This window comes from Nelumbo lutea, chromosome 1, assembly GCF_056320005.1.
Source record: "Nelumbo lutea isolate HS-2025 chromosome 1, American lotus-T2T, whole genome shotgun sequence".
NCBI lineage: Eukaryota > Viridiplantae > Streptophyta > Magnoliopsida > Proteales > Nelumbonaceae > Nelumbo > Nelumbo lutea.
This window is the reverse complement of record NC_142684.1, coordinates 154249617-154263296: the sequence shown is the minus strand read 5'-3', so window position 1 is coordinate 154263296 and position 13680 is coordinate 154249617. Positions and strand designations below refer to the sequence as shown.

The 13680-nt window shown below is 39.6% G+C and overlaps 1 protein-coding gene across 5 annotated transcripts in view; it reads right to left on the bottom strand.

The window, feature by feature from the left end:
• Nucleotides 1-13680, bottom strand: part of LOC148878521 (E3 ubiquitin-protein ligase UPL1-like) — a 46434-nt gene that overhangs the window by 30770 nt on the left and 1984 nt on the right. For all 5 annotated transcript variants that reach the window (XM_088955906.1, XM_088955909.1, XM_088955911.1 and 2 more), the window contains exons 2-3: nt 359-454; nt 69-275 (exon numbers count right to left, since the gene is read on the bottom strand). In XM_088955906.1, the coding sequence (XP_088812032.1) occupies nt 69-275; nt 359-454 (303 nt within the window). The remainder of the gene's footprint in view (nt 1-68; nt 276-358; nt 455-13680) is intronic.

The following is a 13680-nucleotide window of genomic DNA, read 5'->3' as shown; positions in this document are numbered from 1 at the left end:
AAGTATCTAAAGAAGTAACAAATATAAACAAGTAAAAGAGGACAACTCCCTCAGGTAACGGAACATACTTCATAAGAACTATAGAAGTGCTTGTTTGTACAGTTCTCCAAGATGATCCTTATAACACGAAGAACTTGAAGAACAGCATCTCTGGGAAAAGGAGGATCAGCAGCCAAAAAGTTATCCTCAAGTTGCAAATCCTTCCTCAATTTTATGTACTTTTCAAAGAATGAATCAAAATGATTAAAAAGATCAACCCAGTGGTGAAAATCTCCCTGTATCAAGAAAATTCAAATAACCATTATACAAATTTTATGTCAGCAGCCATAAAATCGTAGAGCAAAGGATCAAATCACACCTTATCGAACTCCCAAATAAAACCTTTTAGAGGTTCTTCTATATTCTCAAGTGGAACAGCAGTAACATTGTTAATAAACGATCTGATTTTTGGAGGCTGAAACCAAAGAAAGAACATTCACGATTGTTATATTTCTAATGATTGCAAACCCCGTGAATCACAAAGAGCTCATCTTGATAAAACAAAGATATCACCAACCTGTCATTTTGCATGATACAATTTCTCAAAAAATACTAAGCCAGATGTTAGAAAATTGCTTTTTGGATGATAAAGTACTGCATTGTTATGCCAAAAAGAGAGAAACTGCAGCAATTTACAGAATTACATGGTAAAAGAAACAAAAACCACAAACATCTATACACATGTATAAAGACTTGTATACTAAAAATTACTATCTCCAAATTTCTTGTGAAATGTTCATATTTTAGCCCCATAAGTTCATTCAAAATCAGCTTCCAAGCAACTATAATCAATATCCTTAAACTTTTCATAAATAATCAAATAATTAAAAAACAAATAAATTTAGTAGGTCTTGCAACACTAACTACAAAAAAATACAATTTAATATAGCAGTTTAGATACAAACAGGCATTTCACATGTACCTAAAGTTGTTCTTGCAAGTGTTTGAAACTAGAAATACATAGGAAGACATGTGCCACATATTAGATTTATCTTAAAACATTGCAGAAACTCAACTCAACTTGACCTTAATCCCAACTATTTAGGGTCAGCTACACAAATCCTGTCCCGCCATTGTGTTCTATCAAAAGCTATGTTTTCTGTCAAATTGCAAGTCCTTCAATCACCCTTTATCAATCTAGATTCATGCTTTATTTGGTCTTCCCTTTGATATTTTAGAGCCTTCTCCTTGCATCAAATGACTCCTCACTTGTGTAGTCATTTATCATCTATGCACATGACTAAACCATCTCAGTTGATTTTCCTTCATTTGTCTAACTAGAGCTACTCCCATGTTCTCTCTAATGTGTTGTTTTCTGATCCTGTCCTTTCTAGTCAGGCCACTCATCCATCTCAACATCCTAATCTCAGATACACTCATTTCTTGAATGTAGGAGTCATCCATTCAATAGAACAAATTATAAAAGAAATCCAAACAAACTATAAATTAAAGTCCCACTGATTCCATGGGCATGATCATGCGGCAGAAGTGCTAATAGTTATTCAAGATTCTTGGTCATTCAAGCAGTTTGATTCCATGGGCATGATCTTGGTTATTCAAGATTTTTTAATTTTATTTTAATTTCCATTGCAATATGATAACAAGGATCCACTAGAATCTTTCAGTGAGGACCTGATTGGCTCTCTATTATTTTCTAAGGGTTGTGGGGTTCTTTTGTATATACAATGTCTTTTCTGCATAGCATTTTGTAAATCCCCTCACTGAGGGTGTCTCACCTTCTTTTATAGATATAATACAATATACTTTTTACTGCCTTTCAAAAAAAAAAAGGACCCAGAGTGAGGCTGATTAATGGAGAGGAGCACAGAAACTCAACCATAATCCTTTGCAAATCACGCACCAAGATTCCTTTAAAGTCCACAGAGTTAGTTGCCCATAAGTTACACAAGTTATATGAGAAATTGAGTCTTCAAAGGATCTGGATTTGTTTTCAAATATCAAATTATTTCTTTCTCCCCCCCCCACCCCCCACCAACACAGCATGTACAACAATACATCAATAAGTTTTTTCCTCTTCTTCCGGCCTCTACCCTGCCACTACCAAAAAAAGTCCACAATGTGCTTGGGAGTTACCCAGCTGTTCTCCCCGTCTCCAGGCAGTGAAGGAGGTGCTCAGCTGATTCTCCATTCCAAAGGCATAAAATGCACGCATGAAGGGAAATACTGATTTTGACTCTGTTTGGATCTAATATATTCTGCACAGTAACCTTCTTTCAAACAAAGAAAAAAAATAAGGAAAAACAAAAAACCTAATATTTAGGAATCAAGGAAGTTTACACGTTTATAAAACTTAACGATTGTTCACTGTGCATCCTTCATCCTTTCCTATTCTAACTAACCTAATGGTTATGAAATTCCACATTTTCAACCCAAAAATGAATAATAAAGGAACCACAAACAAAATAGAAAATTTTTAAGCAAAATAACAAGGGTATAGATTAAAAACACTGCTACCAAAAGTGGCTACTTGGCACTTACAACCTAGGGCTTAGGCCATAAAGCACAAAGGGCATCACACACCCAGGTTGTGTGTGTAAATAGCATATCTATTAAAAGAATGTAGAAGTTATTCACATATTATCTAACATATAGAATATTGTTGTTGAGCCGATCTTGGTTCTTTTCTTATGATTATTCTTTTCTTCATTCTTTTTTAGTGGGCCTTTGTTTAATTGGTCTAATAGCCTATTATTTGATGGTTTTTCTTGAAGAGTAAATGAAAATTTATTAAAAAAAAAAAAAAGAAGAGTACAATCCAAATGGTGACAAGGTGTCACCACTGCTCACACAACAAACTAACTGTTAATAAGAGCAGACAACAATCCAAATTACAACCGCTGAATTTCTAGAATATTCCAAAAGTTCCTCCCCATTTCAGATCTGCTGATTTGATTAAATTCTGGTGGTACCCAAACCCAATCCGCTACTAGCTTCCCAACCAAAGCAACTAGAGTTTCAGTGTTCTTTGAACTGTCTTCAAAAAGCCTTCTATTTCGTTCATTCCAAAGAACCCAGAACACTGCAAAAGGAATGCAGCTCCACACTATCCTTGCTTTCCTGGTGCTGTTTAAGTTTGGCCAGGAAGAGAATATTTCTGCTGTAGAGCTAGGCTGGAAAACACTCACCCCAAATAAGAAAAATAGAAACTCCAAATGACCTTTGCTGTCTTGCAAGAGTAGAACAGATGAAAGACATTTTCTTCACTCTCCCAACAAAATATGCAGACATTTTCCAGGGAAATCCCTCTGCTCTTTAGATGGTCAACAGTAAGTATGTTGTCCGAGGCCACTAACCAAACGAAAGCTTCCACTCTGGAAGGAACTAGGTTCCCCCAAATCCCCTCTACTTGATCTTAGTTCAGCTGATCCTTCACCGACGCCATGTAGAAAGACTTTACAGTAAACACCCCATTCCTGGACTCTTTCCACCACAATCCATCCCTCATAGTGGGAGATACTTCAACTTTCTGAAGTATTTCCAACAGCTAAACACATTCTACTACCTCCCAGTCCAGCAAAGGTCTTGTAAAGTTAGGGCACCATACAATCTGGCCACCCCCCCCCCAGTTCAAAACAGTGGGCTACCTTGACTTGATGTTCAGTCAACTTGTACAGCTTTGGGCATGCCTCACAAAGTTTTCCTGCTGCACACCACTCATCCTCCCAAAATCTTATCCTTGATCCATCACATACCTTAAATTTAACTGAAGATCTAAACACTTGATTGAAGTGCATAATTCCTTTCCAAACACTCACACCATAAGAATTTGAAACCTCCCTTGATTCCCAGCCAAACCTCACCAACCCATATTTCTCAGCTAGTATCCTCCTCCAAAGAGACCCTCACCAACCCAAACCTCCACAGCCATTTACCCAAAAGGGCCTTGTTGAAAACCTTTACCCTCCTAATTCCCAAACCCCCTTCCCTTTTTGGCCTGCACACCTTTCCCCAATTAACCAAATGGTATTTCTTTACTCCCCCTGCTCCTTTCCACAAAAAAAAAATCCCTCTGTAACTTCTCAATTTTTTCTGCCACCTTTGCTGGAATCTTGAGTAAAGAGAGGTAATAAGTCAGTAGGCTGGAGAGAACACTTCTTACTAATGCGATTCTGCCCCCTAGAGACAGATACTTTGCTTTCCAGCTCTCCAGCATTTTCTCCACTCTTTCAACTACCAGCCTCCAAATTACTGTTGCAGAAGTTTTAGACCCTACTGAAAGACCCAGATACTGAAATGGCAGTTCCCCTAACTGACATTCAAACACCATAGCAAACTGCTCCAGCTCCTCCCTCCCTATTTCCCCCACCCCAATCAAAGAGCTCTTAGCTAGATTCACTTTCAGTCCTGTGAGCATCTTGAAGTTAGACAGAATAGCCCTAAGGTTCAGCACCTGGTCCACTGAAGCATCCAAGAAAATGAGAGTGTCATCAGAATACTGAAGACGAGAAATACAAGGACCCTCATCACCCACTTTGAAGCCTTCAACCCTGTTAGAGTCGACAGTACAAGGGTATTTTGGTCTTTTGTCTATCTAATTGAGAGTGAATAGTCTGTTCTATTCAAGTTTAAGTTACGTGTCCCATCTTTAACGAGGGACAATACTGTCTTTTGTAATTCAGCTTATACATTATAAATACAAAGTGGGTCGGCTGGGTAGTGAGACTTTTCTCTTCTAGCCAAACCCTTCTTTTCCTCCTCTTCTTCTTCTTACATACTTCGAACCTAGAACTGAATAGGATTAATCTACCTATTTACATGGTATCAGAGCAATAAGAAACCAGTTCAATTTTTAAATCTTCTCTCATCTTCCTTCGTCTTCCTGGGATTGCCACCATATCAGATTTTTTTTGAATATCTCTTAGACAGATTGGAAGTTCGGTAAGGGGCCAAAAAACAAGTGGTCGTTTTTTGTTCTTGGAGGCAAATATGCTTCCAGTTGCTGTAGTGGTGATCGTTGTGGTGGTTTACTAAATACCCTCTATTCGATGGTACGAAGAGGGCTGGATGTGGACAGGTTTGAACAGAAATTCCTATTCGGCTAGTAGTGGACTGCGGCTGCTTCCTTTTGGTTTGGATTTCATTTATGTGGCAGTGTGGATTGGTAGGTATGCATATGAACCTCTTTTCATTCTGTTCATACCTGGATATATGAGTTGAAAGTAGGGTTTTCGAATGCTGAATTCATGACAGCAGCAGTGTGGTCATAATTATATTTTGTTGAGTAGTGTGTGATGTGGTGCTGAATGGTAGAATGACCTCTCCTAATGGGATGGCATCAACTGGAGATGGTAGTGACAATAAGGCAGATGTTATGATTTCTTCTAATTACTTAAATGTTCAAATGACCTCAATTAAGTTGAAAGGTGAGAACTATGTGCCATGGGCCAAATCTGTGGAGGTGTTTTTAAAAGCCAAAAAAAGGTAAACATGTGAGAGAGGAGAAACCCCCCTCTGATTCTCTAGGGTTTAGTGATTGGGAATAGGAAGGTGCACAGATTAGAACCTGGTTGTGGAATAGCATGAAACCTAAAATTAGTGTGAATTTTATGTTCTTGGATACGGCTAAGGAAATCTGGGACCATGCCAAGAAACTTTATTCTAGCCAAGATAATACCAGTAGAGTATATCAGCTTTACCAAGAGTACTCTAATCTGAAGTAGGGTAACCAAAGCTTGGAGGAATACTATGCAAGCATGAGAAATCTCCGTAATGAGCTTAATGTATATCATCCTCTGACACCATATGTTCAATTTCAGCAACAACAACGAGAGCAACTTGATGTGACAAGGTTTCTAGTGGGTTTGAAGGCTCAATATGAACCTGTTCGAGCACAAATACTGGGAGGGTCTGCTCTCCCCTCTCTTGAAGAAGTGTTTGCCCATCTTCAGAGGATTTCTATTGATTCAACAGAATCTTCTCTCTCGGACAGATCTGGTTTTGTGGTGGCTAGAGGGGGGATGTCGTGGAAATAGAGGTGGTGGAAGTGGTGGCCGTGGGTTTCCAGGAAACCAAGGTGGCCCTATGTTTAATCGTTCTAGTGGCCGCAGTGGAGGTCGAGAGTCAAGGGGAGGTCGTAGTAGAGGAATGAGTAATGGAACTAGAAAATGCACATACTATGGATTAGAGGGACATACTATTAATTTCTGTTATGATTTATATGGTCCACCCAACACTTGGGCTAACCATACTGTGACTAGTGGCAGTGGTACAGTTAGTGAAAACCAACAGACTGATCAGACCCCCTCCACATCCACTAGTGCTTCTGGGAAGGAAATGTTGAGTGTACCACGTGAGGTATATGAGAAGTTCCTTCAAACATCCTCTCAGCAGAATACAGCTACTCTTGCTCATTCAGGTATGGCTTGCTTGGCTTCCAAACCCTCACACTGGATCATTGACTCTGGAGCCTCGGATCATATGTTTGGGACTCCAAATGTGTTTTCTTCACTTTCTCAATCTTCTACATCCAAAACAGTTACCATTGTTAACGGTTCCACCTCTCTTATTTGTAGTGTTGGTGATGTTGATCTTACCTCCTTATCTTTATTCTCTGTTTTATATGTACCCAAGTTTCCTTTTTAACCTTATGTTTGTTAGTAGATTAACCAAGTCACTTAATTGTTCTATAACCTTTTACCCCTCTTCTTGTGTGTTTCAGGATCTCAAGACGGGGATGAAGATTGGTGGAGAGCATGAGGCAGGTGGATTGTATTACCTTGATGGTGGTGGCCCACCAGTAGCCTTTCAGTCATCTCTTACTCCTCTCCAGTGGCACTGCAGACTTGGTCATCCGTCTCTCAAGGCTCTGAAGTTGTTAGTTCCGTCCTTAAGTCATCTTCCATCGTTGGATTGTGAGTCATGTCAGCTTGGGAAACACCATAGAGTCTCTTTTAGTCCAAGAGTTGATAGTCATGTCTTGAGTCCTTTTTCTTTAGTTCATTCAAATGTTTGGGGTCCAAATAAAGTGGTATCATACAATGGTTATAAGTATTTTGTAATTTTTGTTGATGACTTTTCAAGGATGACATGGCTCTCTCTTATGAAAGATCGAAGTGAATTGTTCTCTATTTTTCAAAAATTTTATGCTAAAATACGTACCCAATTTGATGTTCATGTTAAAATTCTCCGCTCAGATAATGCAAAAGAATACACCTAACACCATTTCAAGAATACTTAGAGCATCACGGGATAATTCATCAAACTTCTTGTTCTTATGCCCCACAACAGAATGGAGTGGCTAAACGTTAAAATCGACACTTACTTGAAACCGCTCGGTCCATTGTGCTTGATTTGAATGTTCCAAAGCGTTTTTGGAGTGATGTTGTTCTAACATCATGTTTCCTCATCAATCGGATGCCTATGTCCATCCTTAGAAGTCAATCACCTTTCTCGGTCTTGTTCCCTACTCTTTCTTCATTCCCTCTTACTCCTAGAGTCTTTGGTTGTGTTTGCTTTGTTTAGAATTTAGGACCTGGTTTAGACAAGTTAGATGCACGTACTACCAAATGCATCTTCCTTGGATATTCCAAGACCCAAAAAGAGTATAAGTGTTATAACCCTAGCTCTAATCGATCCTTTGTGTGTTCAGGTGTCACTTTCTTTGAGTTAGTCCCATTTTTCTCGAGTATTAAGGTTCCTTATCCTGCTCTTGTGGTTCCACTTCCTGTTCCAGTTGAGGACCCCCTTCCCGTGATTCCTGTTAGATGCCAAGGCATGGGATTAACTTGTGTCAAAGGAAATATGTCCTTGACCTACTTGAAGAAACATGGTTGTTAGGTGCCAAACCAGCCGAAACACCTATGGAACCTAATGCTAAGTTGAATATTGATGCAGGTGAAGAGTTTGATGATCCTAGAAGGTACAGGAGGTTGGTGGGAAAATTGAACTATCTGATTATCACACGACCAGATATATCATTTGTTGTAAGTATGGAAAGTCAATTTATGCAACATCCTCAGGTTCCACATTGGGAAGCAGTTCTAAGGATAGTTAGGTATCTGAAGGGTGCTCCAGGTCGTGATTTGTTATACAAAAGTGGAGGAACTCTTGAGATAAAAGGGTATACAGATGTTGATTGGGCTAGTTCTGTGCCAGACAAAAGGTCAACTACAGGATATTGTACCTTCCTTGGTGGCAATATGGTAACTTGGAAGAGCAAGAAACAAACAATGGTGGCAAGAAGTAGTATAGAAGCTGAGTACAGGGCTATGGCTCATACTACATGTGAACTAGTATGTATGAAGAATTTGTTACAAGAGATGGGGTTCTTAATTGACAGACTCATGAGGTTATATTGTGATAATCAAGTCGTTGTACACATTTCTTCTAATCCAGTCTTCCATGAGAGAACAAAGCATATTGAAGTTAGCTACCACTTTGTAAGAGAAAAAGTGATCGATAGAGTGATAACTACAGCTCATGGGAGTCCAAGAAACCAGTGGGCAAATCTATTTACAAAGGGGTTGTCTCGAGGTAGAGTAGATTACATATGTGACAAGCTGGGACTAGACCTGTTCATGGGCCGAGCTCGGGCCGGGCTTTCACTCTTCATTAACAGATTTTTTAAGGCCCGAGCCCGAGCCTAGCCCAACCATCGGGCCTACAACTTAGGCCAAGCCCGACCCTCATAAAAAGCTCGAAGCCCAGGCTTGGGCACGAGACCGAAGTCTAAAGATCATGCCACTGCTATCGCTGAAGCAGCTAAGCAGAGAGAGGAGAGAGAAATTATAAAGAAAAAAATATAAAAAATGTATATATTAAATTATTAATATATATTATACTAAATATTATATATTTTATATTATATAAATCAGTCGGGTCGAGCCGGGCTTTTTTGACAAATCCCGAGCCCAGCCCGAAACACAACCGAGCTTGGTGTTTTGGGCCTGAGGTCAGGCCCGTGGGCGTAACTACTTGTCCTAGCCCAACCGGGATGCCAACCGGGCCGGGTCAAGTTGTCGGGCTACCCATCCCATGAACAAGTCTAGCTGGGACTATATGACATACTCTCCAGCTTGAGGGGGTGTTAGAGTCAACAATACAAGGGTAATTTTGGTCTTTTGTCTATCTAATTGAGAGTGAATAGTCTGTTTTATTGAAGTTTAAGTTATGTGTCCCATCTTTAATGAGGGACGATACTGTGTTTTGTAATTCATCTTATACATTATAAATACAAAGTGGGTCGGCTGGGTAGTGAGACTTTTCTCTTCTGGTCGAACCCTTCTTCTACCTGTTTACAAACCCAACCTAGTTGGGAAGCCTTGACCATTAGCAGATTCAGCCCTTCCCTCACTAACACAAACAGCAGCAGGGAAATTGGTTCCCCTTGTCAAAGCCCTCTAGAGGCATGAAAGAACTCCAAAGAGACCCCATTGAGAAGTAAAGAAAATGATACAGAGAATATACAAGCAAACACCCAGCTTCTTCATTTCTCCCCAAACCCCATGAGCCTTTACATCTCTTCCAAGAAACCCCATTCCACATGGTTGTAGGCCTTCTCAATGTCAATTTTACACACCAGCCCCAGTCTCCCACTCCTTAACCTGGAATCAATGCACTTACTGGCCACCAAAACTCCATCTAGAATTTGCCTCCCTTCCACGAAAGCCATTTGGGTTTCTCCCACCACCTCATGGATCATTCCCATCAACCTTCTGGACAGCACCTTAGCCAAAAGTCTGTAAGGGTTGCTAATCAGGCTTATTGGCCTGAAATCTTTTATGTTCACTGCTCCATCTCTCTTTTGAATCAGCGCAAGGAAAGTGGCATTGATTCTCCCGTCAATTTCTTTTGTGCCACAGAATTCCTTGATCATTTGAAAGAAATCCTCCTCTAAAAAACTCCAACCAGCCTTGACAAAACTGAAGTTAAAGCCATCCGGCCCTGGGGCTTTATCCCCATTTATCTTTTTCAGAGCTTCTCTGAACTCTTCAATCTCTATCTCTCTTCCCAGCCAGTTAACAGAAAAGTCGCTTAACTTTTTAGGCTCCAAGCTTCCTAGAGCCACCCATCTCCAGCCCTTCTAAAACCTCCTTTTCTCTGCGCTCCTCTCCCCCCAACACCTCCGGCCTCCTACTTCTCAACTCTTCTTCCAAAAGTTACAGTTTTCTCACCAGCTTGTGGCCAGCTAAACCCTCCACGTGCATATTTTTTCACTTTTCCTCTGCCCATGCCAAGAAATTTGGTTCATGTAACCAAACATTCTCGAATCTGAAGGGCTTTACCCAGTTTATAGCACCAAAACTTCTCAACAACACAGGTCTATGATCCGACATGCTTGATGTGAGCACCTCTTGCACCACCTCCCCCACATACTCCACTCAATCCCCTGAAAACAAGAATCTACCCAATCTTCTAAGAATTTCCGGCACCTGCCCGTTTGACCACGTGAATCTCCCCCCACACAAAGGTGGATCAATAAGTTCAAACCTGCTTCTGACCTCCCCAAACCTCCTCATCCCCACGCTTATCCTCCTGTCCCTACCCCCCCCCCCCCCGATCCCTCTCAGCCTTTCCAACTCCTCCCAGAACTCGATCCTTTCCCCTTCTGAATTTGGCCCATAAACATTTGTTGCACCCCATAACCAGTCCCCATTTACCTCCTTCAAACATACTGAAATTGAGATCTTACCCACCTTTTCACCAACCTTTTTGAAAACCCCTGAATCCCACAGAGTGAGTAAACCCTCTGACAGTCCCTCAGCATTCAACCCCACCCAATCCCCACTGTTCCTGCCCCAAATTTCCTCCATCACGCCAATGTTAAAAGCTTCCAGCTTTCTCTCTTGGAGCAAAACCACCTCAGGACAAAGTCTACTGATCATATTTCTCACTGTTGCCCTTCTGTTACTCTCTCTCAGACCCCTTACATTCCAGGTCAGCACTTTCTTCCTTCCTGTCCTCTTCCTTCACTCCTTGAAGAAGACAGTCTCTGGCCCTTCACATATCCTCCCCCAACAGCTCCTCCTCATCCCACCCTCTGCTTAATTCCCTTCTCTCCTGTCTTCTAATTTTCTCCTCTCTCTTATCTTTCTCAAATTGTTCAAAGGCTCTCCTTGCAAACTCCACCCCTCTCCAGAAGAACAAACCCAAGGACTTTCCCACTGTCACTTCCCTCTCCACAAGAGTGTTGATTACCACCTCCCCATCTTGGATTAGATTCACTTTTTTCCTGTGTCTCATTTATCTTTTCCTCTTCCTCCATCCGCCTCCCCCCCCCCCCTCCTCCTCTTGGCACTCTTCCCTCTCCCCTACCCTGTCCCCTTTTCCTTCTTCAATCTCCGAGTCCCTCCCCGTCAACCTTTTTTTCTGTTAAAGACTTTTCCAAATTTGTCTCCCCACTATTATGTTATGTTTAAGTGTGCAGCCACCCTACTAAGGGTGTTTTTGTCTTTGTACAAAAAATTAAGTTTAATAAATACAATTAGATTGGGCTGGAGAGAGATTTTTTTATCAGTGGCTGGAGAGAGATTCATGATCAACTCTCTTCTTGTAACCCTTTTATTCTTCCATCTCTTCTTCTTCTCTAGGTCTGAATCCTTTCTTCTTCTCTTCCATTTTCAAACTCTTAATTTCTTCTATTTTTTCTGTTTATATTTTTCTTCTTGGTATCAGAGCCTGTTTGATCAAGTGGTATAGTGTTCAAACCTTGTCACCCCCATTATAACTAATGAAATTTCAGCACAAGGTATGGATGGACCTATGCTTGTCTACGCTTTAAGCCCCAATAGAATTCCACGTAAGGGGGCATGTTATAGAATAAAAACCTATTCAAGGACCTCGCCTAACAACTTAAGCTTTTAGGTTGAACGATTCCTTGAGATGTGCACCTAGGCAATAAGGTGCCCTTGGTCGGATGCCTCACTTGAACGCCTTGACTTATAGCAACAAAGTGCCTATCTGAGCAACTAGGCACCTCCCTAGGCGACAAAAATACAAGACAGGCGATCTATTATAATATCATTATTATGGTTATATCTTTACTTAAATATGTGTTAATACATTCTATTATATATTTATTTTTCTTTTGTTCTTTTTTATTCTCTCTGTTATGTTAAAAAAAATAGTGGTTCAACCCTTATTCTTTCTCTTTTACTTATTCTCTATCTTAAATTTTTATCATATAAAATTATAGCCTTCATTAGTTAATAATTTTAAATGAATATTGCCTTATTAAATACTTATTATACTAGTTTTTTTAAATACTGAAATTAATATAATTTAAAATACTATTGAAATTGCAGAGAAAGATGTTTCAAATGATGAAGGGGTAGTTATGGATAAGACTCGTGAAATTGGTAGATCTATAGATTTAGATTTTTTTTCTTGTGAGACTGCTATGGATTTAGAGAAAGTGGTAAATATTAAGGTGGAGGTGAGTAAAACCTTGGGATTACATTTTGAATTTCCAAGGAAAACTTTCAAGAAGCTAGAAGAAAATTTTCCTTTGAAGCATAAGGAGAAGGTAGATTTGGACACTTTTTTTTTTGAAGATAAAAGAAAAAAAAAATTATTGAAACAAAAAAAAAAAGATTTGGACACTGATTTGGTTAACTCTTCTTCAAATCATAATGGGATTTGGGGTAGTTTGTTTCCAGTGATTCCAGAAGGGGATGTTACATCTGAGAAAGGAGCTGAAGTTGTCCATCAGACTCTTACAAAAAACTGTGGTGTTGAAACTAGAAAGAATCAATGATAATCAGAAGAACATGAATAATTTTTCAAAGGCAGTTAAGCATTTTAGAAACAGGAATAATCATTTTTTTTGAAGGATCAAGAAAAAATTCATTAAATCGAAAAAAAAAAAAAGAATTACATCTAAACACCATTGGTTATCAAGTTCACACACCAAATACACACTAGAAGTCAAATTAAAAAGGATTCTTCATTACAAGGCTGTAAATCAAAGGTATTCCAGAATCTTTCCAACAAATCAGCTTTGGATACTTTGTCAAAATCTGGAAGACTAAGGACCCAGTCTGAAATCAGATTGATCACTGCAGCTACCATTTTAGAAACAGGAATAATCATCACCCTGTCCAAGTTTCAAAAGTGTTTGCTAGGTTGAAAGGCAGTCCTTTTGGAATTGGGCCGGTCAAAAGGGTGAAGAGAGTTAAGAAAGTTAGCAGAAGGTTTAAAGAAGTTAAGATTAATCGAGCTGGCAACATGGAGTAATCACAGATCTTTTGGTTTGAAGTTGTACAAATTTCTCCTTCATGATATATTTTGAAGTGTCACTATTTCATGTTATCTATTTTGAGGGATTGCAGTATGATTCTTTCCTTGATAGAATGTTGTGAGTGCTGAAGGTTTGCTTTATTGGGGCAGGTTAGGTTTTATTTGAATCTGGCGTTTTTTCTCTTTTCTTCCTTCGAGTGACTGCTGGTCACCTTCCTTTCTCTTGTATTCTTTTTGTTTCTAATAAACTTTTTTATTACCAATAAAAATATTGTTGTCTTTGAGATATGATGATTTGCCATGTTTTGAGAGGAAAAATTTAAGGTTCTTAATATGATGGGAACAGGCCAGATCATTGTTATGTTTTTGCTTCAATGTCAGAGCTGATAAAGAAATGGGAAAAAAATCCTGGTTTTGGATTCAAATTTGCACTGACTTGTCCCA